The sequence below is a fragment of the Pipistrellus kuhlii genome, unplaced genomic scaffold (genome assembly GCF_014108245.1).
Source record: "Pipistrellus kuhlii isolate mPipKuh1 unplaced genomic scaffold, mPipKuh1.p scaffold_m20_p_4, whole genome shotgun sequence".
Lineage (NCBI taxonomy): Eukaryota > Metazoa > Chordata > Mammalia > Chiroptera > Vespertilionidae > Pipistrellus > Pipistrellus kuhlii.
Window position 1 is genome coordinate 78,313,654 of NW_023425540.1, and position 27,061 is coordinate 78,340,714.

The 27,061-nt window shown below is 43.1% G+C and overlaps 1 protein-coding gene across 1 annotated transcript in view; it reads right to left on the reverse strand.

Moving 5' to 3' along the window:
- The window catches only part of TMC5 (transmembrane channel like 5), a 54,945-nt gene that overhangs the window by 20,798 nt on the left and 7,086 nt on the right, over positions 1 to 27,061 (reverse strand). Inside the window, exons 2-9 of the mRNA XM_036409433.2 lie at positions 16,549 to 17,504; positions 14,466 to 14,611; positions 11,860 to 11,946; positions 5,945 to 6,044; positions 4,794 to 4,881; positions 4,172 to 4,420; positions 2,211 to 2,362; positions 213 to 357 (exon numbers count right to left, since the gene is read on the reverse strand). Of these exons, the coding sequence (XP_036265326.1) occupies positions 213 to 357; positions 2,211 to 2,362; positions 4,172 to 4,420; positions 4,794 to 4,881; positions 5,945 to 6,044; positions 11,860 to 11,946; positions 14,466 to 14,611; positions 16,549 to 17,432 (1,851 nt within the window). The 5' untranslated portion in view covers positions 17,433 to 17,504. The remainder of the gene's footprint in view (positions 1 to 212; positions 358 to 2,210; positions 2,363 to 4,171; positions 4,421 to 4,793; positions 4,882 to 5,944; positions 6,045 to 11,859; positions 11,947 to 14,465; positions 14,612 to 16,548; positions 17,505 to 27,061) is intronic.

A 27,061-nucleotide genomic window follows, 5' to 3' on the forward strand; every position in this document is an offset into this window, starting at 1 on the left:
TATATATATATATATATATATATATATATATATATATATATATAAAATATATAAATTTATATACAATATAAATTTATATATAATATAAAAAATATATATTATCATTGGCAATAAAAAAATAATTCCTTATTACTTTAAGAAAAGTTATAGACATACTGAAGGAGAGAAGGAGACTGTCCGGGAAGGTGTTGTCAAAAGCAAGCTTGCCTTACCTTTATCTCAGTGCTCAGATTCTTCTGTTTCAGCTTCACAGCTTTTTCGTGGGTGATGGTGAAGTCCCAGCAAAAAATAAGTTTAGCGATCCCTCTGGAGTAAATGTGGGGATTAATGAAGTTGTTCCGGAAATACCTGGCCATGCTAGGGAAAGCAGAAACCAGCAAACCAAGGGTTATTAGGACAAGCACTGGTGTGTGTGTGTGTGTGTGTGTGTGTGTGTGTGTGTGTATTAAACAAAAGAAAGTTCCTATCTTTAACAGGGAACAATAATATGGAAGAGTTAGTTCCAAGTTCTTCTGGAACAGCGTGAACACATACAATGGTTAGATGCTCTGGCTTCAGGATCTGACAGGCCTGACTTACAACCCTACACTGCCAGCTGGGGGATCTTAGTCATGTTAACTGCTCTAAGCCTCAGTTTCCATATCCGTATAATGGGGATAATAATAGTACTCACCTCACAGAATTGTTATGAGAGGTGTGTTAGTGTACTATTGTTGCTGTAATGAATTGTCCCAAACTTAGTGGCTTCAAGCAACACAAATTTATTCTCTTACTGGAGACCAGAAAATAGATCTAAAATCCAGGGCTGTATTCTCTTTAGAGGCGCGAGTGGAGAATCCTTTTCCAGCTTCTAGAGACTGCCTGCATTCCTTGGCTTATGGAGTAGCATCTGACACTCTCTCTCTCACCTTGACCCTCCTGCCTCCCCCTTCTAAGGACCCTGTGATTACATTGTCCCCACCTACATAATCCAGGGCGATCTTCCCATTTTAAGATCCTTAACTTAATCACATCTGCCAAGTCCCTTTTGTTAGGGAAGGTAACAGGCTCACAGGCCCTGAGGATTCAAAGGTGGACATCTTTGGGAGGTGAGGGGCACTGTTCAGCCGACCACAAGAGTTGGTGAAGTGCTGAGAGCAACCAGCACTCAATATAGGCAGCTCTTCTTGTCCTGGGGATGCTGAGAGGACCCGGTGAAACCAGGCTTAGGATAAATAAATGCTCAGTGAAGTGGACGCTCCCTTTCCAAAATGCGCCCCCACTGAGTATTTTTATAGTTTGATAGGATAAAAAAATTCTCATTTTATTTTGAATAAATTTGCTGGCAATGAGGTTGGTATGGGCTGAATGGTGTACCCCCAAATTTCATATGTTGTGTTTCTAATACCCAGTACCTCAGATACTGACTATATTTGAAGATGGAACCTCTACAGATGTAATTAAGTTAAGATGAGGCCATGAAGGCTGGGCCCTAATCCTTTTAAGAAGAAAAAATTAGGGCTCGGACATGGACAGAGGGAAGACCTTGTGAGGACACAGAGAGAATACAGTCATCTACAAGCCAAGGACAGAGGCCTCAGAAAATACCAACACTGCCAGCTCCTTGATCCTGGCCTTCCAGCCCCCAGAACTTGAGAAAATAGATTCCTGTTGCTTAAGCCACCCAAACCTGCAAACTATTGTAATACGGGGGTTGAACATCTGTACTTCCTCTTTGATAATTATCATTTGACAATTGTCCACCCATATCCTTCTGTCCACATAACTACCGGAGCCATTGCATCCCTACTATGTTCAGACTGACCAATTTCTTTGAAAGCACATGGAAACCTCTAAACTATTCTCCTCTGTCTGAACTTCTATTTTATGTTGCAGAACAAGGAATGGACAGATTACAGAGAGACTTTTTCCTGGGTAACTTTTGAGTCTCTTAAATTTTTAAAAAATACATCTTTGTTGATTTCAGAGAGGAAGGGAAAGGAAGAAAGAAATAGAAACATCAATGATGAGAGAGAGTCATTGATTGGCTGCCTCCTACTGGGAATCAAGCCTGAAACCCGGGCATTTGCCCTTGACTGGAACTGAACTTGGGACCCTTCAGTCTGCAGGCCGATGCTCTATCCACTGAGCCAAACTAAGTAAGGCGAATCTCTTGAATTTTGCCTAAATCTAAAAAGAGGTCAGAATCAGGAAATACAGATACTTCATACCTGAACAGCAAACTGAAGAAGCAGATGATGAGACAGGCTGCGACCGTGAAGATGTAGGCCAGCTGCATGTTGTAGGATGTCCCCCCGCTCCGATGCTGGATTGTAGAATTGGTGTAAAAGCCGTAGTACATCACCGTGTCAGTAAAATAATCCTAAAAGGGACAATCAGCCCCACGTCAGGTGGGTCTCTTGAGAAAATGATGAGTGATTATTGATCTCTTTTGTCTTCCAGAAGTGTGGACCAGTCCATTTAGATGTTTTGTTTGCAAGGAAAAGGAACAGCCATGGCCGCTGAGAACCTAGACATTTTATCACTAAGCTTTTAGTTGGAAAGGACTCCCCAACCGGCCTAGCTTTACAATACAGGGACCCAGCCATTCCCACCAGGACCCAGAGACCAAGCGGAGCATGACTAAAGGCAGGATGCACCTTGAAGTTCAGAGTGAAATGTCCAGATGTCTGTAACCTACTTAAAATAATCAGACAAATATGGCAAAACGTTAACAAATTTAAATCGAAGTAGTGTGTAGGTGGATGCTTATTAGTCTACTCTTTATTTCTTGTATGTTTGAAATTTTTCATAAGAAAAGGTTTCATATATACAAGAACACAAAATACACATAGTAATGAGAAAAAAGTACACAATAATTCCATTTAAATGCATCTATCCCGAGAAAAATTATTTTATCTATCTATCTATTTATTTTTTATAGTAGCTTTCATGTTTATTCAACTTCACAGAAAATCCAATAATGTGTCTGAAAGTTGGTTGAGAAAAATTCTTTTAAATTAAATTTGCCTTTAAAATAAAAAGACAAATGGGAGGACCTTACTTTGAACATTCCATGGCAAGAGTCAGCAAACTTCTTCTGTAAAGAGCTAGACAGTAAATGTCAGACCCCCTACGACAGCACAGCAATATCTCAATTCTGCCCACAGCGGAAAACAGCACAGACGCGTCAACAAAGGAGGGTAGCCATGTTCTGAAAGAACTTTACTTACGGACACGGAAATATGGGTTTCATGCTTCTCAAAAACTATATTCTTCTTTCGATTTTTGTTCAAGCATTTAAAAATGGAGAAGCCAATCTCAGTTTGCAGGCTGTACAAACACAGATGGCTGGCCAGACTTGGCTCTCAGGCTATAGTTTGTCCATCCCTGGTCTATAGAATCTCCATGGCAGAAATCTCTCCTGGGAGGTGAGCTCACAAGGGAGGGGCTATGTGCCTTGATAAAGAGCTGGGTAAATGAATCGTGGTTGCTATTACATAGAATACTAGTAACATGGGTCTATATAGATACCCAAGATACCTAATAAAGCAAAACATGTTGCAAAACAAGACTTGTGGCATCCTATCCTATTTTCATTTTTAAAAAGAATATCTAGCTACCTACCTACCTATGCATGTATATCTCTATGTTGGTGTAGTGAGAAGAACAGTGGTCAACGATCCCCTCTGAACTGGGGAGTTAAACAAGGGAAGAAGGGTAAAATGGACTTCTCTTAGTCTGTTCTCATCTGTAGTAGGAATTTTCCAAAAGGAGCATTACAGTTTATAGAAAGAAAGAAAGAAAGAAAGAAAGAAAGAAAGAAAGAAAGAAAGAAAGAAAGAAAGAATAGAAAGAAAGAAAGAAAGAAACACCAACACGAGAAACCCACTACATATTGTAGAAAGCAGATCATAAGCAGTACATATGACTAATTCACCTTTTGTGAAAAAAAGAGAAAAGGAGGCATATGTAAGTAACGTAAGTTGCTGCTTCTGGAGACAGAAAGTCTCCTATGTTGTACATGTTTTTTTTGGGGGGGGGAGGGGAAGGGGGGAGACAAACACATTATTTAAACACCTGCTCTCCCCATCAGTGACTCCGGGAAAAAGTGAAGGTCTGGCACAGTGACCAGCAGGTGCGCCCGGGTTTCCCGAGGGGTGAACCCTCAGAGGGGAAAGGGAGGACTTACCGCTCCCGTGAAAAATTCCAGTCCTGTGAACGGGAAGGTGTTGTTTCCGCCCACGGTGAACTGAGGGATCGTGACGAAGCTGAAGGTCACGATGAATGAGATGACGTTGAACTTCAGAAGCCACCTCAGAAAGTTGAAGTAGGACAGGACGCTGGTTCCAAACTTGCCTCCGATGATCTTGAGCGTCTTCTGCCACAGGCTGACGGAACTGAGCAGCTCCGACAGGATGTTCTTGGATCTCCGGTAGGCCTGGGGTTAAGAGGAGGCTTGACATTCCCTCTGCAAATATCTATGGAGTAGGTCCCACAATAGCAGAAATGGCCACCGTTTTTAGAGCATTGTGCCAGGCACCTCACTAGGCATTTGCAAATGTCATCTCACTCAATCCACAGATTTGCTGTTGAAGGTGACACTCGCAGTGGCTACATTGCCCAAATAACCCAGACCTTCGCACACTCACCTGGTTTTCCCACGCCTAACTGACCCAACTTTTATGGCCTTCAGTGAAACAGCCCTGAAATTGGTTCTTCTTCTCCGTAGTTCCCCTTTTATCCTCACTCTCCTACCTCCCGTTTTCACCCTCTCGTGCTCATTTCTCTGACTGCATTCCAGACGGACTTACCAGGGAGATGGAATTCAAACACTGGCTGCAGCAGTTGAGCTCAAAGATGCGACGGGACTGCTTACTTTTCTCTTTGTCAACCATTCTCCTGAGGGAGCAGCAGAAACAAGTGAGAGATACAAGCCCTGTAATACATTCATTCCCCAAATATTTACCGAGCACCTATTACAAGTCAGGCACAGTCCCAGGTGGAGATAAAGAGACCAATGAAAAAAATAAAATCTATTACTATGACATTAAACCCCAAAACAAGTAAGAGAGAAAGAGAGAGAGAGAGAGAGAGAGAGAGAGAGAGAGAGAGAGAGAGAAAGAAAGAGAGAGAGATATTTCCTTGCCTCATGGGGCTGACATCCTAGTTGGAAGAGAAAGGAATAAGTGATAAATATAATGATAAAGTGGGCAAACTGTATGGCATGTTACAAGGTGATTTGTATGGGGAAGAAAAAGGGAAACAGCAGGGTAAGGAGATGGGTAATGCTATGGTGGGGAGTGTGTTACAATTTGAAATAGTGTGACTTTTGAATAAAGTCTTGTAAGAGGGAAGGGGTTCATCATATGGGTAAAGGACTGTCCCGTGCCTAGGGTCACTCAAATCCCAAGGAGACTGAGGTGGCTGGACTTTTCTATTCAAGGAACCCCATCCACATGGCAGTTAGTTGTCATGCCGCCTTAGAGTCCTTGAGTCTGTTAATAGTTTCTGACTTTCCTCATTTATGATGACCTTATAATTTTTAGTAGTACTGGTTGGGTATTTTGTAGACTGTCCCCCACATTGTGGTCTTCCTGACTTTTTCTCTCTGATTAGATTAGGGGTACAAGGTTTAAGAGACAGTGCTACAGAGGGATATGTCCTTCTGATCACATGACTCATCTCTGAAGATATCAACCTTGATCACCTGGCCGAGGTAGTGTCAGATGGACGTCATCTCTAGAAAGTTACTATCCCTGTTTCCACACACTGCTCTTTGGACGCTGGCCACTAGCACAAGCAGCCTACACTCCAGGAAACAGGAGGTTATGTGGAATTTTCTGTAGGAAGATGGTCTCTTCTGTTGCATTTGTTTATTTCTTATCTTTCTGAGATGAGACAAAAGTAGAAGCTCGAGATTGGCATAAAAATCTGGGAAAGAAGAAAAGCGTTTACTCCATACCGAAGCTTCCTTTTCTCTTCCATGGTCCTCGGCTGATTCCGGATGGCTTTAATTCTATCTCTGGATGTCATGGGTATCAGAGATGCGATTAACTTTTGTCCTGTGGAAGAAAATAGAATTATTTTTTTTCCTTTAACAGAGTAATGACATTTTAAAATATGTGCTGAGGTTAGAGCATCTTATATTATATAATAAGAAGCTAATATGCAAATCGACTGAAAGTTGAAATGACTGGCCACTATTACACCCACTGACCACCAGGGGGCAGACACTTAATGCAGGAGCTGCCCCTGGTGGTCAGTGCACTCCCACAGGGGAGTGCTGCTGCGGGAGCCTCTCTCACCTCCGGGGCAGTACTAAAGATGTCTGACTGCCTAAGCTGTCAGTTGGACATTCCCTGAGGGCTCATGGACTGTAAGAGGGCACAGGGCAGGCTGAGGGACACTCCACCCCACCAGTGCAAGAATTTTGTGCAACAGGCCTCTCTAGTGTTTTTATAAGAGCACATGGAATGAAGAACGTATGGACTCAATGATCCCAAATGGCACAGGTTAAAAATAAGCTGACAGCATGCATCTGTGTTAAACCTCAAAGCCAAAGAAAATGACAGTGTGCACGCAATTTCAATTCAATGCTTTCCTTTTCTGTGATAACATCATCTTGCACATTAATGTCCCTCACTTTAATAGTCCACATCACTTCTCTTGCCCCCTAAACTCCAGGCCCCCTGCACTCCGTCTTCTTGCAGTGCCTGACTGTTGTCAGATGCTCTTCCACCTGGAATGACTTCCCCACCTCTTCTCCCAATAACCTGTAATCACATTTTGGGTCAGTGTGGCAGATACTGTTGGGGCCTCCTCCAAAGTCATCTCTTCTTTTTTTAATAGAATACTAATTTTGTTTAGAAATATGCCTGCTCCCTCTCACGGCCCTGAGCTTCTGCAGGGTGGGACCCATCTCCAGGCACTGGGTACAAGTCCCGATGAGTCCAAGCCCATCCTGAAGGTCCTGTCCCCTTGCAGGTGAGCGATTTGGGAGGGAATTGGACCAAAGCAGAACAGGATGGCGGTTAAGGTGTCAGGTTAGGGAATCAGACAGACAAGCATTTGGGTCCCAGATCTGCCAGATCAGTCAATTTCCCTGAGCCTCAGTTTCCAAATCAAGCAGATGGAAATGACAAGCATGCCTGCCTTAGAGGTGTGGAGCATGGGGAGAAAATACAAATACGTTTGATGGATAACAAAAAAAGGAAGTGCTCAGCAGAGAGCGAGGCACACGAAATCAGCTTGATCAAAGCCAACTCCTTTTTAGGTGTTCGATGCTCTCAAAGTGACCCCTTCTTCAGTCCCTAGCATCCTTGGGTCAGCTACCAAATCTTCAACCTCTTGTTGTCTTATCACTAAAAATCCCTGGGGATCACTGGCAAGCTGTCTTTGCTCATTGCCCCCAGCGACTTACTACCTTGAATGCTTCCACGTGAAGTACAAGGCGTGTCCATGTCCCCACTGTCTGAGCTATGATGGCTCCGAGAAAACATTTCATTCAAAGATGAAAACCGTACAGACTGCTTGGCCCTTCTGTCATTCTGGTGGCTGAAAACCTGAGGGTCTGTTACCTCGATGTCCGATATGGATGAGACCGTGCCAAAGCGCGAGTTCACCGCCAACTTTGCCGGCACGTTCATGTTTGAGGATAGATGGTTTTGGACCCCAGATGGAACAGTCTCCACATTAATGACGGTTTCATTCACTTGGTCATCAGACAGCATCGCTCACCTCCTCCAAGCCTAATTCTGCACTGGGGTGGCCTCCACAGACCTCACGCAGTGGTCCCACAGCATTGGTGAGAACCACCAAAAACGGGCCAACGTCACAGACGGCTGCTCCGTCCACATGTTCTAAAAATGCCAGGATGAGATTGCCAAAGCCAGCCTCACAGAAATCCCAGCCCAACTCCCCGCATGTACACTAGAGGCGTCTCCCGGGAGGAGGAGTGCTTCCTGAAGAGTTCTGTCTCGGTAGCTAGGAAAGAAACTGGAGACAGAACCCTGCATTACAGACAACGGGGTTCTGGAACCCGAAGCCAGAGGGTCTTCTAAATGCCTCATGATCAAAGGGCCAGGTTTTCCTTTCCGTTTGTTGCCTTTGGCCTAAAAGTTATATTTTATATTCGGTAATTTTGTATGCCTACATTAATCTAGGTGGGTTTATCGTGAAACAGTTATTGTCTCCTGATCACCTTTCGGGGCCAATGCTGATACTTGTCTGCCTCCCAATATCCATTCTCCACTTTCCTCCCACCAGCAGCTGCCTCCTTTCCTGTGCAAGACTGTGCTCAGTTAAAATCCTCCCAGCTTCCTTTGTGGCTAAGGGTGGACCCAAGACCCCATTGTGGCCAATGGGACATGTAGCTTTCAGAATGCCTTTTATTTTTATTTTATTTCATTTCATTTCATTTCATTTCATTTCATTTCATTTTATTTTATTTTATTTTATCTTTTTGTTAATCCTCACCCGAGGATATTTTTCTATTGGAGAGAGTGGAAGGGAGAGGGAAAGACAGAGAGAAATATCGATGTGAGAGAGACACATTAATTGTCTGCCTCCTGCACTAACCCAGACCAGGGCCCGGGAGACCTGCAACCAAGGTACGCACCCTTGACTGGAATCAAACCCAGGACCCTTCAGTCTGCAGGCCGATGCTCTAGCCCACATGTGTCAAACACAAGGCCCGCCGGTCAAATCCGTCCCGCCAGGCTTTGCAATGTGGCCCGCACCACGCTGTCATCACTGCACTCCGCTGCGTTTCCATCACAATGACAGTTTATGACTGTTCAGTAAACCATTCGGCCCGCGATTTAGGCTGGATTTTAGATTTTGGCCCCTTCTCTGATCGAGTTCGACACCGCTACTCTAGCCACTGAGCCAAACCAGCTTGGGCAGGATGCCCTTTATTTTTTATTATTAAATCTTTATTGTTGAAAGTGTTACATAAGTCCTCTTTTTTCCCCATGAGCCCTTTTTATCCTTTCCCCAACACCCAGGCCTTCACCATCCTATGTCTGTGCCCATGGGTTATTCATGTATGCATACAAGTTCTTTGGTTGATCACTTCTCACCCGCTCACCCTCCCCTGCCTTCCCTCTGAGATTCCGAATTCTCTTCTAGGCCAGAATGCCCTTTAAAAGGCGACAATTGGCCTGTTTTCTTCCTGACCAGGGACTACCCTTTGGAAAACAGGAGGGCAAACATTCACCTGCTGAGGTTGGTGGAGGAAACACTATGGAAGGAGCCTCAGTCCTCGAGGACACACGGGCAGAGCTGCCGTGTGAACGTGGACTCCCTCCCTCCACATTTCCTGTTACATGAGAAAAATAAACCCCTTTGTTGCTAGGCCAATTTCAGTGCCAGGTGCCTAAACACAGTTCCGATCCCAATGACCCGATTGGGAAATCCCCTCTGCCAAGCTGTGTATTTAATCATTGGAGAAACTGAGCTGCAGAGAAATGAACTGACCCTCCTCCTGTCACACTCACTAAATGGCAGGATTGCACTAGAACTCTTCTCCTCCCCACCAATGATAATGAGCAGTAATACCTGCCATTATGATAAGACCAGTACCTTAAATAGAGCATATTATTTAATTTTCATCATTACACTATGAAGTAGCTATCCTAATAACTCCTATCTGATAGCATGAAAACAGGGGTCACTAAAGCAGAAAGTAGTAGACCAAACCCAGCTCTGTCTGGCCCGAAGCAGGGCCTCTTAATCACTTCATCCTGGCCCCTTCGTGCTACAAGATATTAATGTATCACACCTTCATTCATAAAAGAATGAATATTTATGTGCACCCTCCCTGTGCCAGGTGCTCCCTTAGGTGTATAGCACGATCCATCAAAGAGACCCTTGACCAGGAGGCTGTCCACCAACGAACGGTACGTGGTTTGAGAATCAACCAAGTCAAAGCAAAAACAGTGGAGAGAGCCAAGGTCATCGTTTTTGGGTCCTTCGTTTCTTTACTTCTCTCTGCTTCCTGGGGGCTCCTCTTTGACCAGAAGCCCCAAACCCCATGCTAGCTAGCTAGAGCAGTCTGATGAAGCTTAAAGACTTTTCTTTTCCCCAAAAGTTGAAGTCATTCTCTGCTCCAGGGGGAACCAAATGGAGGTTGTTTATGTCCCCATGGTTTTCTCTCCTCAGTAGCAATAGTTAACCCTTATGGAAGATACACACCTCCTTGAGAAGGCTCTTAAGAATGAGGCTAAATTTCCACAACAATAAAAGTGTAATATGCTAATTAGAGCAGACAGCGGAGCAGTGGGACAGTGGAATGACCATCAGGATGACCTTTCAGACGACCTTTCAGAGGAAGCCAGGGCTTCAAGGGCTGAGGCAGCCACTGAGACTGCCTTGCACGAATTTCATGCATTGGGCCTCTAGTTATCAGATAAGATTGGGGGCTTGAAGGCAAGAAATACTATAGTTTTAAGTCAGGGAACTCCTCAATTTTTGTTGTTAGATAGAGGATGCCATGGGTTTGTTTATTGTTCACAGATTTGCCTCTAGGTTCTAGCACTCCATGGCCTCTCTCCTCTGTTTCTTCCTTTTTATTTATTTATTTATTTATTTATTTATTTATTTATTTATTTATTTATTATTGATTTCAGAGAGGAAGGGAGAGGGAGATAGAAACATTAATGATGACAGAGAATCATTGACCGGCTGCCTCCTGCACATACCCCTATTGGGTATTGATTCCATAACCCAGGCGTGTGTCCCGACTATGAATCAAATCGTGACCTTTTGGTTCATAGGTTGACACATAACCACTGAGCAACACCGGTTGGGTATCCTTTTTCTTTCTTAGTTTCTGCCTCTGCTCAGACCTTTATTGTGACACACAGCAGTCATTACAGAGCTTCCTGACTGATTTCAAAGCCTTCTGTCTTTCGCCAGTCCAACTGCTTCTACACTCCACCATCATTAATAATGAATGATGGTTCAGAAAAAAGTTGGTCAATGCGCTGCCACCTTACCAACAGATCTATTAGCCACAGGAAGAACTTCCCCATGGTAAAAATGATTAGTCCACGTGTGGACATATGGCCCCCAATAGTGCTGGACAGAGTAATTTCTCAGCATTCACTTAACAGAGCCAGAGAGAAAGAAAGACTTTCTAATGAGGTTGTTGAGCAGAGGGTGTGTGTCTAGCCCTGCTATTGGTCAAGCTCCCCGGCCTGTGGAGAAGGCCAGCAAGGTGAGAAATTGATGGAGTAGCCCTAACCGGTTTGGCTCAGTGGATAGAGCATCGGCCTTCGGACTGAAGGCTCCCAGGTTTGATTCCGGTCGAGGGCATGTACCTTGGTTGCGGGCACATCCCCACTAGGAGGCAGCTGATCAATGTTTCTCTCTCATCAATGTTTCGAAATTTCTATCCCTCTCCCTTCCTTTCTGTAAAAAATTAATAAAATATATGTATTTAAAAATAGATGGAGGAAAAGAGAGTCCAGGTGGCAATAAACCCCTGGCTTCACTTGCAGAGATCCTGGTTGCTGTAACTCATTCAACAAATATTTCTGAGCACCAGTAATGTGTCAGGCACTGTCCAGGTGCTGGAAAGGGATTCTACCTTCAATTGTTTGTTCCCCCATGTCCTTCCCCATGCACAAGGCAATAGATTCACTTTGGGCTAGTGTGACTGGGGTTTCTGTCACTTGCAACTGGAAGAGTCCTAATGAAGCCACGTTGATATATAGAAGAGAAAAAATTCTTCATATCTAAAAGAAAGCCCCGTTATGATACATTTAGGAAGTACTGTACTGCTTAGCACCACACCAGAGCCTAAGAAGAAACGGCAACGTCTGCATTGCTTGCATGGCAATGTCTCTAGGGTTGAATTTTTGGTCACCGTCTTACCTTGGGGTGACTTAAACCAGTCGCCTCCAGACGGTGAGTTTCCATAAGTTGGGCCAGGGATACTTTCATCCACATAAGCAGGGTTCACTGGAATGAAGAGGCAGGAGACATCACCATTAATATCACCGCACTAGATAGTACAGAGCAAACAATCGTCAGTTAAGACTGAGACCCCGACCTCCAGGTTCTAACAGACTAATGATTAGAACTTGGGTGAAAAATAGGACACAAACACAAAACCAATGCTATTCAATGCAAACAGCCTTGATGGATGGTTTTCATTTGACTATAAGCCATAGTTTAAAATAATGGTTACACTGAGATCCAGGACATACCTTCACATGTATAACTAAAAAACAAGCTTCACAAAACACCACTTTGCTTGACTACATAAACAGCATTCCGATATCTGCTTAGTCTTTCCCATTATTTTTCATTAAAAAAATTAATTTCACAACTTTTAGTTGATGGAAAAACACTTGTCTAGGAGGGAGGGATGCTAGGTGGAGCACCAAGAGGCTTTAGGGTAGTGAGACTATTCTGCATGATGCCATACTGATGGATACATGTCCATTATACACATGTCCAAATCCATAGAGTGTATCACACTGAGGGTGAGCACGGATGTAAACTCTGGGCTTTGGATAAGAATGATGTGTCACTGTAGGTCCATTGATTTGTAACCAATGTACCACGCTGGAGGGAACTTGATCATAACAGAAGCTATTTATGTGGGGGTGAGGGATATATATATATGAGACATTTCTGTTACCTTCCCCTCAATTTTACTGTGAACCTAAAAAATAGTCTTACTTTTTAGAAAGTTGAAGCAAAAAAAAAAATTATCTAGATGATTATAGAGGTTCTTTCCTAGCATTTTATGATGGTGCATACATGAATTTAAAATATGACACCATTTTCTCAGGGGGAGAGTCCAGTCTGAGCGTCTACACGGCAGTGTCCCATTTCACTGTATTTTGATTCAGCCCATGGTAAACAGTAAAGGCTCAGCACCTCAAAGAGGAAATGGAGCATGTTCTCATGGTGACAGGCACACCATTACACGGCAGGAAGCTCTGGCATTTCTCACCAACAATCAGTTCCCAGGGTTGCTACTTACTCGCTGTGTGCCACGCCTTTGGGCATGTTACTTAACCTCTCTGAGCTTCGTATCTTATCCTCTAAGTCAGACACAGTTTTTTTTTTTTTTCATTAGTGTCTTTTTAGACATTCCTTCCTCATTGCCCTTACCCATGAAATGTTAATATCACAGATAGACTATACATTAGACTGGGTATTCATGTGCAGTATGTGTATCTCTGCTTTATATATAAATTGAGGAAGGTTTTTTTATGGCCTTTTAAAATAAATTTTCATATCTTGGGATTGATTTTGCCCCATTGATAACGCATGACATAATGGTGGAATAGACTAAATGAATGTTTTCTATGCAAATGTGTAACCATGGGTGCTTTTCATTAGTACACGGCAAGGCACCTCCACCCCCTCCTCTCTGCCTGCCTCCAACTCTTCCCCCCTGTCTCTTCCCCCCGACCAACCCTCCATCTGCTCCAACCAGCACTTGGGTCCCTCATTCTGTTCTTGGCTGAACAGCCCTATCTTTTCTTGTCCCGTGGGTTCTAAATTCCTGTAACACTGACTTACATGTAGTAGACTGGCTTCCTCTACCAGTAACAAGTCCCTTTTCCTCTGACAAGAACTGGTAGCATTTACTTTGCCTCTCAGAGCCAAACCTTTACACGGCAGGTTCTGAAGATGATGTGATTTTTCTCATATCAATAGGCTGCTTGCTCACTTCCTTAAGTCTTCATGTACCGGGGTCACCTTCCCAGCTGCCTCTTGTTCCCTTTGCCTCACAGTAGGTTTCGAATACACAGGTGCTGCCTGTCTGAACGCCTTTAGGATGCACTAAACCACATGTGTCAAACACAAGGCCCGCGGGCCAAATCCGTCCCGCCAGGCCTTGCAATGTGGCACGCACCGCGCTGTCATCACTGCACTCCTCTGCGTTTCCATCACAATGACAGTTTATGACTGTTCAGTAAACCATTCGGCCCGCGATTTAGGCTGGATTTTAGATTTTGGCCCCTTCTCTGATTGAGTTCGACACCCCTACGCTAAACTAAAGCTGGCCACCAGCAGCACACAGACTGAATTTAGCTCACCAGTGATTTTTGTTTGCCCAGCTCAGAGGTTTTTATTTTTTTATTTTTATTACATTTTTATTATTATTCTGGAGCATGTAAAAATCGGGGGTGGAGTGGGTTCACATAAAAACAAAGATTTCTCACTTCTTTAAAAAAAGCGGAGGATCTGGCCACACTGACCCCACATTTCCCCACATAAGCGTAATGCATGGAACCTGGACATACATCACGTACACACAACCCCTATCTGGCCTGCTCTGCTACTTAATGATCCTGCTTCTCTAGACATTGAGCTCTCATTCCTTGTAATATGGGTGCTTGAGTGGAGTGAGATACACCAATTCTTCAATTATGGAAAGTCTTTAATCACTGTTGCCCTAAGCCCACTGAGTTTTACTTTCTTCCAAGGATATGATGCTCATTTTAACAAATGCTTACCGTAGCCGTTATCAGAGTGGCCATAGGGATTTGCCATCTCGATGGATTGCATTTCAATGTTTTCAGGATATTCTTCATTCTGCCTTGTGAGCAAGCTCACGGGGCTGACACGTCCATGATGGACTGAAGATGTTCTGCTGAGCAACCTGCAATCCCAAAATGACGGATCAACATCCATTCAATAGCATGGTAAGGACAGTCACCCATTAATCCAGCCAGCCACCCATTCATCCATTTTACAAATGCCAAAGAAATATCAACCATGTGTTAGGCATGGGCTGGGAGGTGAGGACACAAAGATAAAGACTTGGAGTATCTACCCTCATGGAACTCCCAATAAAATCTGGTAGAGCTTCTTAGAAGCAGCCATAAGCAATAATAATACAAGTAGTGATTGTTGAGTATCAGAAAACAGGCCCAAGTATTATAGTTTGGAGGAAGGAGAGAAGAATTCTGGCTGGGAGTTTGAGTTGAGGGTGTGTTGAGATTGGAAGGATAAACTCATACGTAAAGAGTTAGGAGGAGGCATTCCAAGGATGAAGAACAGCATAAATAAAGGTATGAGACCAAAAAGTGCTGACTATATAAAGGGAATGGTATGAAAATAAATTAATCTGGCTCATTTAAATCAACTAACAATGGTTCTCAATTTTATGTATATACCAATTCCCAGACCCTACACAGACAATTAAATCAGAAGCTCTGAAAGTTTGGCCCAGGCATCTGTATTATTTTTTAAGTTTCCCAGGTGTTCAGGTATTTCTAAGAATCAGCCAAGGTCAAGAACACTGACCTTAGATCTGAGATTAAGGTAGAAAAGGGATAAGAGAGGAGAAAGGAGGTCAAATCTTTGGCTGGCATATTACAATTAGCCCAGTGCATCCGCATTTTAACATGTTCTCACAGGTTCAGCCTTTCCCCCAAAGGCTATAGGCACTCATGGAAGATGAGGAGCAAAGGAGTGACAGGGTCAGAAGTGTATTTTGGAATGATGAATCAGGCAGGGAGGACAAGTCCAAGGAGGACATTTTGACCTGGTCTTGTTAACCCTACTATTTAGGACAAAGACATTTTGACCCTGGTACATACCCAAATCCCATATCCTTGTTCCTTGATATAAAAACAGGCCATTAGTTTTTGTTGATTTCATAGATATTATTAGTAGAAACAGTAATGAAAAATGAGGCTCATATTGATTAGAATTTCACATGGTAAAATTTGTTACCAATTTTTTTAAACCTCATGCGAGGGTATGTTTATTGTGTGTGTGTGTGAAAGGGAGGAAAGGAGAGAGAGACAGAGGAAGAGAGAGAAAGATAAGAGAGAAGCATCGATCGATCAGTTGCCTGCCCCATCTGGGGATTCAACCTGCACCTAAGTATGTGCCCTGACCAGAGTGGAACCACAACCTTTTGGTGTACAGGATGACACTCTAATTATCTGAGCCACACTGGCTAGAGCTTATTATCGATGAAAAAACCCACAAACTTACTAAAGAGTCACATCTTGTTGGCAACATGGACACTGAAAATTTTAACTCAGGAAGAATTAGATTTGGTAGAACTAAGTCACCCAAACTAGAGCTGCATCTAATAAAATTGGTCAATGACCAAAAATTGATGGAAGATTAAAAGGTTTTTTTTTTTTTTTTTTAATGTCTCAGCCATAAAGATAACCAATTGAAGAATTAAGTTGAATTCATGGAGTTAGATCTCCAAAAGGTTTTCTTTATTGCAGTGCATTCCTGTTGATACACTTCTGGTTAAAACGTTTGTGGTCATAACTATCCAGTCTTTGACCTGCAAAGTAGCTGGTCAAAACAGTGGGGAATCTAAGAGTTTTGCAGGAATTAGATACCAGGTGGAGCCTGAGGAAGGTGTTATCCAAGCAAGAGCTGATGAAAGATTACGTTCAGGTAATGGCTTGAAGCCTCAGGCTGAGTCCATGGCCCAGGTGAGGTCTAAAGGTATGGCAGTTTCACCATAACTTCAGGCCACGAAAACCACAATATGTTGTCCCTAACCCAAACAATGCCAACCGAGTTTCAGCCCCCACCCCAGTGGAGGGAGATGCCTGCACTTACTCCCTCGGCATTTCCGGAGTCTTGGAAGAGCCATAATCACGACCATCTTCAGCATCTGGGTAGTCAGGCTCCCCCCCAAAATTTGGAGAGTTCTGGTAGTCCTCAGCACCGGGATAGTCTGGTTTCTCTAAAAAGTGTGGAGCGTAAGATGGATTCTCAGCACCCGGGTAATCAGGCTCCCCCAGAGTGTCTATGGATGGTTTGATTCTGGAACCAGCATGTCCTCCATTCCTTCCAGAGCCTAGATAGTTGGAACTGGCTCCGGGGCCAGGATGGTAAGCATTTCCCTGAGCCCCAGGATAGTCTGGTTCTCCCAAGAATCCAGGATAATCAGGATTTGTTCTGGAGCCCACATAGTTTCCACTGCTTCCGGAACCTGCAAAGTCAGGATTTCGCTGGGATTCAGAGTAGTCTGGCCCTTTGGATGAGTATGGATGGTATGGATTGCTCCAAAATGCATCTGGCTTTGCCAGAGATGTGGGGTAGTCTGGACTTCTTCTGAAGCCTGCAGCATATGGATTGCTCCTGGTGCCAGGGTAGTCTGGATTATTCTGAGACCCGGGGTAATCTGGTTCTGCTAGAGTCCTGGGATAGCCTGGATGTCTTCTGGAGCTTGCAGAGTACGGATCGTCTCTGATGCCAGGATAGTCTGGATTACTCAAAGATCCAGGATAATCTGGTTCTGCTAAGGACCTGGGATAGTCTGGACTTGTTCTGGAGTCTGCAGAGTATGGATTCCTCCTGGTTTTGGAGAAAGCTGAGTTGTTCAGAGAACCTGGATACTCCTGAGTTTTCAAATACCCCTGCATTTGATTCCGAGACCCTGAATAATCAGGGTAATCTGGCTCTTCCTCATACCCATTATTCCTGTAATAGGCAGACATGCTGGGACAGATCCTTTACTGTGGAATGTTCAAATGTTCCTGCATTTGCGCTACTCGGGTATCTTTTTAAATCTGAAAAACAAAAAGGAAGAAAAAGGTCAGGTATTTTCCTTTCTTGCCTACAGGGATTGCTGGTTAACTCCCAGTATTTGCCCTTCTTTCTTTCATAGTTGGTCATAGCTGCCCAGAATAAAGTCTACATTTCCCAGCTCCCGGTGCACCCAGCTGTGGCCATTAGTGTGGTCAATGGGTTGTGATTTTGAACTCATTTCTTGATGTGTCAGAGCTTAGCCTATCCTGACTGATACAAGATCATCTTTTGTTTAGAACCTTTGACAAATCGAGTCATATATATTTACTAGAAATCTGTTGCACAGATTCATGCACCAGTGGGCCCCCTCAGCTTGGCCTGGCGTCCTCTCGAAACCTGGGACCCTTTGGGGGAAGTTGGAGGCCCGGTGCACGGATTTGGCCTGATCCTTGCAGGCCAGGTCGAGGGACCCCACTGGTGCATGAATCTGTGCATGAGGCCTCTATAAGATCTTTGGTTAATCTCTTCCCACCCTTCCATCTGAGATTCATCACACTGTTCCATGTTTTCATGTCTGTGAATCAAGCATCTGCTTCCTGGTGGTCAATGTGTGACATAGCTACCAGATGAATGGTTGAATGGTTGCTTAAGCTTTTATATATATATAGATTCATATATATATTCATATAGTATACACACACACACACACACACACACACAAAGATAGCTGATAGATAAGTAGAAAGTAGGTGGTTGGATGGATAAATAGATAGACATATGTGATCAGCCAAATTAGTTCTAAATTTATTGATACAGTTCTCAGTTCTACTAATGTCATTAGACAGGAGCGTCATGTACCGCACGTCTTTTTCACAGTCCAACCATAAATGGTGCTCTGACCACTATCACCTGCACTGGGACAAATTCCTAAACAAATAAAGAGCTAAGCCCATAGAAAATGATTGGGAAAGAAGAGGAAGGAGGAAATAACTATAAGGATATAGTCATGTACAAATGGTCAAATACAGTGGGCGTGGTCTTCTAAGCACCTTCCTATTCACTGTTAAAGGAACAAATATCCTGCCCTTTAAGGGAATAATTTTTCTTTGTGCGCTGGACAAAGCAGAGAGGATACTGTACTTTCCCCCTCCGGATTTTACTGCTCTAGTACCTTCTAGTAGCCGTAGCTACTAAGTCCTCCTTTGACATTCCACTGAGGGCTTCCCATTTCGCTGCTTCTGTGGCTTTCAGTCACACTCCCAGCAATTAAATGTTTGCTAAGTCTGTTAGCTGTGGGCTCCCTGTTTGATCCTGCAAGGCTCCTGATTCGAATGGGTGATCACAATAACCTCCCATTTGTCATTCAGCTTGTCCAGGAAAAATATTCAAGGTGAAATTACAGCAGATCGTCACAATTTTGTTCAATGTCCTTTCATTATAACGTTAATGAGATGCTGTAGGAACTTAACTCTTGCTTATATCAATTAGCCTATCATAAAATTGGTTTTGTTACACCTCATTTCACAAAACCTATGGATGACATTAAATGAGGACTGACTGAACATCTTATAACCGGGATGAGGTCACATTCAAGCTATTTATCTAGAGCTCTGCTGCCAATCTTATGCCAGCATCAGCCCTGGCGAGCCACAAGTGTCAAACACAAGGCCCGCGGGCCAAATCCGTCCCGCCAGGCCTTGCAATGTGGCCCGCACCGCGCTGTCATCACTGCACTCCGCTGCGTTTCCATCACAATGACAGTTTATGACTGTTCAGTAAACCATTCGGCCCGCAATTTAGGCTGGATTTTAGATTTTGGCCCCTTCTCTGATTGAGTTCGACACCCCTAATCTAGAGCTCTGCTGCCAATCTTATGCCAGCATCAGCCCTGGCGAGCCACCCATAAGCTCTTTTCTGCAGCTGCCAAAGTGACCTCCCAAAACTCAGGGACTCGGAGTCATTAAGGGTTATCAGGCCAAGCTTTGTGCAAAATAACACAAAACTGGAATCAACCTAAAAGCCCAGCTACAGTGGTGGGACAAGTCTGTCAGCACTTCTGCACAGTGGAAGAACATGTCACTATATAAAGAATGCATTAGGTCTATAAGGCCAGCAAAGGATGCTGGTCATGGTTCTTCTCTCTAATCTTATCTCCTGCCCAGGTCAGAATATTATGGCCATGCAGCTGTCACTGGGCAAAGGTTAATTTGGTCAATTGAAGCCATTTATTACCCGAAAGATAAGGCAAGAGAAACCAGGGCTTATAAAACAACAAACCTGATCACCAAATGCAAGATAACACAAGAGGCAAAGCAAACCACACATTCTAATATCAGGTGTACCTTTGTTTTCCCTCCGAAGGGGGTGAACTTTGTTGAACAAATAGCAAGGTAAACCTTTAAACCTAAATAAAGTCAACATTGCTTATCTAGCCACAATCCTATAAATGATACAAAAATACATACGTATTTAAGAGTCGAAATGATCCCAGTGATTCTATAGACATTCTTAACTAGCTCCGATGAGCCACCATCCATTTGATTTAAAAGACTAGCCAAATTATTTAAAAAAATTTGAGCATAAGAAACATTTTATTTTGCTAAATAAGAACATTAAAAACAATAACAGTTACAAGCCCACTGTCACTATTAGTTCATAAAACATTTTATGGACAATTTTTTTTTAAAGGAGAAGGTTCCATTCTTAAAAGGAAGGGAGGCCATTTAATTGAATAGATTTAACTTCATAAAAACATACTCCTCTATCCTTTTTTTTTTTACTCACTTTGTTCAAAATGGATGCAAACAGACCTGGTCTAAAGATGCTGTGGGGAACCGCAGAGTCAGCCGCGCTGGGGGCTGCTCTCCAGATAGCTTTTTTTTTTTTTTAATTTTTTAATTTTTATTGATTTTTTACAGAGAGGAAGGGAGAGGGATAGAGAGTCAGAAACATCAATGAGAGAGGAACATCGATCAGTTGCCTCCTGCACACCCCCTACCAGGAATGTGCCTGCAACCCATGTACATGCCCTTGACCGTAATCGAACCTGGGACCTTTCAGTCTGCAGGCTGATGCTCTATCCACTGAGCCAAACCGGTTTTGGCTCCAGATAGCTTTTGATAGAAGCTGGAGGGCAGATGATTTACAAAAGGTCAGAATCTCCATATTGGTCTTGAAGTCTGAATTTTCCAAGTTGCTGATTGCAGGCAGAGCCACATATCCTGGAAAACAGAGGACTTTGACGTCTATAAAAGTTTATGTCATACTCTACAGCTCGGTCAGGTGCATACGCAAGTGAGAAATGCTGGCTCACCTGCCTTCCTGTTTTCTCTTAATCACTTAAAAAAAAATTAAACTATAGTCAAGTATAGAGAATAAAAGAGCAGATATTAACAAATACTAATCTTTTTCATATTAATTCAAGGTTTGTGTTTATTTTACCCAGGAAATGAGACATTCCTGGTAAAACTGGAGCTCTCTACACCCCTCCCCCTTCTTTTCTGTCCCGAAACTACTGCTATCATGGTGGGACTTTCAGGTCATTACTGTTTATACTTTGACCATTGTTAGGGGTTGAATTGTGACCCCGGAAAAAGATATGTGGAAATCTTAGAAGATGACCTCATTTGGTAACAGAGTCTTTACGCAGGTAATAAAGTTAAAATGAGGTCATCAGACCTGGCCAGTGTGGGTCAGTGGCTGAGCAATTACCTATGAACCGGGATGTCACAGCTGGATTCCTGGTTGGGGCGCAAGCCTGGGTTGTGGGCTCTATCCCCAATGTGGAGCAGGAGGCAGCCAATCAATGATCCTCTATCACCATTGATGTTTCTGTCTCTCTCTCCCTCTCCCTTCCTCTCTGAAATAAACAAATATTTAGCTTAACCCATTGTATGCCCTAAGCACCTATAAGACGCAAGCAGCAGACCTCCCCACACGCATCTAGAGGCACAATCCTCGCATATCAACTCTGGTTGCCCAGTTTTAAAATCAGACTTGTTAGCAACATCTCTGTGTTTGTAAAGAAAATTGTGGTACCTTAAATTAGTAAGTATTCCAGAGCATACGGAAGAATGGGGATGGTTTTTATTCTGGACGCGTGGCAGTTAACTGGTTAGAAATGAGGTCATGAGGGTGAGGCCTAATCCAATATGACTGATGTCCTCATGGAAAAGGGAGATGTGGACACAGACGTGCACAGAGGGAGGCATGTGTTAGCAGATATTGGGAGGACACCGTGTGAAGACTGGAGTTATCCTGCCACAGACAAGGAGAGTCCGGGGCTTCCAGAGGTTGGAAGAGGCAAGTAAGGATCCTCCTTCCTCTACAGGTGTCAGAGGGGCCATTACCCTCTCAACACCTCTCGTTTGGACTTCCAGCCTCCGGAACTGTGAGACAATATGTTTTGGTTATTTTAGCCACCCAGGCTGTGGTACCTTGTTACAGCAGCCCTAGGAAACTAGTGAAGGCACACGCACTGAGTGGGTAGATCATTATGATCTCTGAACGCAGAATAATCTGGCCACTCAGTGTATATCCTACAAAATAAAAGGCTAATATGCAAGTTGTCCCCTCGACCAGGAGTTCAACCAGCAGGCAGGCTGTTCAACCGCCCATGTCCCCCCGCCCCTCCCGCCAGGCTAGATGGACCCCATCCATGCACGAATTCATGCACCAGGCCTCCAATATATATATATATCTATACATCTATACATCTATACATCTATACATCTATATATCTATATATACATACACACATACACTGAGTGGTCAGATTATTATGCGTTCAGAGATCATAATATATGTGTATATGTGTCAATAAGTGACAATACTATTGCTTCATGCATAAAGGTTGTGTCTATGGCTATTTCATATCCTACATATTTTCTGCAACTTGCCTTTTTTTAAAAAACAGAAAATTGGCTTTGTGATTTCTCCATGTTGGTAGTTCTATTATAATAACAACAGTCTAGAAGTTTGCTCATCTTAATGGCTGTGCACTATTCCATCATATGACCAGCATATTTAGTGATTCTCCTGCTGATGGAGATGTAGGCCGTTTCCCCTTTTTCACTATTCAAATCACCAGTGTGCATCCCAGCTGCATTTCCTTGTGCTCATGAAAAAACCTCTCCAAGGAAGAGACCTGGAAGTGGTTTTGCCAGGTTGTTTGGGTTCAGTGTTTTCAGTTCCTAAGGAAGATGGCCCCACGAGGTAGTGTAGCCCCACAATAGAATATTATTCATCCTGATAAAGGCATGAAATTATTGTGTGTGTGTCTGTGGGGGGAGTGGGTAGAGGTGGGAGAGGGTATGGGGGAGATAAATGGTGATGGAAAAAATAAAATAAAATTTTTACATTTTTTTAATTTTTTTTAATATTTTATTGATTTTTTTTACAGAGAGGAAGGGAGAGAGATAGAGAGCTAGAAACGTCGATGAGAGAGAAACATCGACCAGCTGCCTCTTGCACACCCCTTACCGGGGATGTGCCCGCAACCAATGTACATGCCCTTGACCGGAATCAAACCTGGGACCCTTCAGTCCGCAAACCGACGCTCTACCACTGAGCCAAATTGGCTTTGGCAAATTTTTACATTTTTAAAAAGAAATGAAATTCTGATACAGGATACAGCATGGTTAAACCTTAAGGACTTTATCCTAAGTGAAATAAGCCAGTCAGATAAAGACAGAAACTGTATGACTCCAGTTGTATGAGTTAGCTAGAATAACTCAGTTGTTAGACTCACAGAAATACAAGACAGGGAGTTGTTTAATAGGTGTAGAGTTTCAGTTTTGCAAGATGAAAAAAGTCTGGAGGTTGGTTGCATAACAATGTGAAAGTACTTATCACTACTGAACTGCACACTTACAAATGGTTAAGATGATAAATATAATGTTATGTATCTTTTACTACAATTTAAAAAAGAATAGCGAAGACAAAAAAAAGGAGACAAGAATTTTCCCAAATTACAATAATTCAAACATAAAACCCAGTTTTTAAAAAGAGTAAAACACTGAAGCACTGTGGGTGGGGAAAGGGAAGAGAAAAGTCTGGAATAAGCTGACTATGTGAATGCGTTCTTGCTCAATCCCCAAATAAGTTATGCAGGCTTTAAAGGAAGTCAAAATTTGCTGTAATCAAAACGTATTGAGTTTTTGAACTGTACAATTTACTTAAAGCCTCAAAGCAAGCACAATAAAGCCATCATTGAAATGTTTAACGTAACATTCATCACAGCAATGAAAGGAAATTAAAAACCCAACAGCCCTGAACACTTTCCAACCGCACCTGCACTTGACAAGGACTGCTGGCATAATTGGATGGGCGTGTCTGTGTTCCAGTTTACGGACACCAACATCTGAATGGCACAGTTTTCATGTGTCATTAATTATTATTCTTTTGCCAACAATTTAAAAATAGTTTAAAAAACACACCAAACATTCTTAGTTTAAAGGCCACGTTGGAGCTTCACAGCATAGTTTGCCAACCCCTAAATACATTGGGCTGCATCTCTGAGTAACGGCCTTTGCACATGTTGTTCTCTCTGCCTAAAATGCTTTTCCCTCCATTCTTTTAAAAAAATATATTTTATTGATTATTTTACAGAGAGGAAAGGAGAGGGACAGAGAGCTAGAAACATCAACCAGCTGCCTCCTGCAGCACACCCCCCACCAGGGATGTGCCCGCAACCAAGGTACATGCCCTTGACTGGAATTGAACCTGGGACCTTTCAGTCCGCAGGCTGATGCTATATCCACTGAGCCAAACTGACTTTGGCACTTTTCCCTCCATTCTTGGTGTGGCTAACTCCTCTTTCACGGGGGGGTGGGGGGCATCTTATCCTCCCCTCTCCCCCCCCACACACATCTTGAAGGTCTATCTTGTATCATCCTGCCCTTTTCCCATAGGACTTAATTATGTACTAATAACTTGTAATTATACACTAACTTTGTGCACGTATTGTTCAATGTTTGTTCTCCACCAGACTGGAAGATCTGTAAGGGCAGGGGTTATTCTCTGTTGCTCTCCTTATCCCTAGCATCTAATACCATGCCTGATGTGTAGAAGACACTCAATATTGTTGAATGAATGGATGCGTGGATGTTGTCCCACAAAGTTCTCATTCATCTCATCCATCACCTGATGGATGTCCATCTTGGTGGCGGCCACCCTCAGCCAGCGGGAAGGGAAATAAACCTACACTGGCATCAGCTGGACTACTCTGGAGGGGGGAGGGGAAAGGGGGAGGGAGAGGTCACTCAGGCCTGGATTCATATTTGGCACCAATTCAGCCCATTTATAAACCGAGGGTTCCGGATACGTTCAGGGATTCTTGAAAGGACCATTTCCCTTATGGAAAATAACAAAGAATTTCCCGGGGATAGTTCCTTCTTTTTAAAATTCCATTCAATATTTCAAATGAACAACCAGGGAAAGTCTCCGTTGGTGCTCATAACTCTTGAACACCTCTCTGAATTGGCTGTAGTTTCTTTATCCACAAAGATGGAGCAAGGTTTCAAGCTCAGGACTTCTTGAGGCCACAACTTAGGACTAGAATTTAACTATTTCATTTTTAAAATAGCATACAGTAAAATATTTTTATTTGGTGCATAGTTCTATGAATTTGAACACATACATAACGACCCCTACAGTCAGGTTACAGAGCTGTTTCATCCCCGAGGCTCCCTCTGGCCACTCCTCTAAAATCAACCCCTCCTCCCACCCTCTGCCCATCACTGATCCTACAGATTTACCTTTTCCAAAATGTCCCATAAATGGAATTGCACAGATGCAGCTTCTCACACTCAGCATAATTTAGCTGGAATTTAATAACACAGTTTGGTTTGCCCTATGTGTATGTATGCATATAAATATAGTCACCTATATTTATAAGCTTGTGGTACAAGTTTCCCATTTAATAATGACATTAGTTTCCTTTTATAACAAACATGTTAGTTAAAAAAGAAGAGATAAAACATTACTATGCATGGCAAGAAAAGGGGCAAAAATTATGAATGTGAAATGAAAATTACTAAATTTGAGGGAACAATGGACAATATACAATAATATAATTGCATCCTTGTCCCCTCGCTAACCCTTCCCCCCCTCCCCCGCCTCACACACACACTACTAGTCTATGCTTCTAAGAATTCCTAAAAACAAAGGGAAAATTTTTTTTTTCTTTTGAGCCAAAAGAAATGGCTCATCCCAGACATCTCATTTCAACGAAGCTTTCATAATCACTGCTCTGGAAGCTTCGATCCCTTCCTCCTGGTCTCAGAAAGTCCTTTCCAACACAAAAGCTACTACTACGCGACCCGGCCCCGAAAGGTTGCCCAGGCACCAGGCCACCCCACACTCAAACACACCCACATTTCAGCAGAGACCCAGATTTGGTTTGCAAAGACTTCGTTGTTCCTTCTGGGTTTGCCATGTTAGCTTAAGGATTAGTCCGGCTTTCAACATCCATGCCATTACAAACAAATGCCTTAACTCCTTTACCTGCCATGTATGATATGTAGAACCAGGAAATAAAGGCAATGTTTATAAAGGCAACAGTTTCTGAAAAGCACCGAGGGCTTCTAATCGCCCATTTAACAAAACCCTCCCATAACCACACGCTTGTCAATGAGTGGCCCAGAGCATGCTTCCGTCTCTGACCCAGGCACATCTGTAGACACAGGTTTGGACCCTTCTAAACTAAGGTCTGTGTGGGCAAGAACCACTCTCAACGCTAGGGATAGGAGCAGAAAAATCTAAGTAAAATAAAATGGGTATCTCTTCTTGTTCTCTTTGTTTCCCTTTCACCAAGGAATTTACTAGGTTTTGAAAATATTTACTAATTCACAAGGAAATAGAGTTGTATTTGATGAATGCAAAAGGAATATAGATTTTAGCTTGATAAGCACATGAGAAAGTGTCAGAGGATGAAAAAGAAACATGAACTTAAGCTCAAGAAGGGCACACCCAGGCACAGCAAGAATGAATACATTCAGAGGATGGTCTAATGTGCTCGGGAACCTTCCTGCCCCCTTCCCACGGTCCCTGTGCTCAGAATTCTGCAGGAGCAGGGAAAAATGATAAGCCTTTTTTTTTTTTAATATATATATTATTGATTTTTTTTTTTTTACAGAGAGGAGGAGAGAGGGATAGAGAGCTAGAAACGTCGATGAGAGAGAAACATCAACCAGCTGCCTCTTGCACACCCACTACCGGGGAGGTGCCTGCAACCAATGTACATGCCCTTGACTGGAATCGAACCTGGGACCTTTCAGTCCGCAGACCGATGCTCTACCACTGAGCCAAACCAGTTTCAGCAATGATAAGCCTTAAAGCCCTCTCTGGCTAGGCATTCTCACCTATTAAAAAATATATTTTTTCTTATTGATTTCAGAGAGAGGAAGAGAGAGATTGAAACATCAATGATGAGAATCTTTGATTGCCTGCCTCCTGCATGCCCCCTTGGGATCAAGTTCTCAACCCAGCATGTGCCTTTGATTGGGATCAAACCAGGGACCCTTTAGTCTGGAGGCCAATGCTCTATGCATTGAACTAAACTGGATAGGGCCATTCTCACCCTTTTCTACCACTGGGA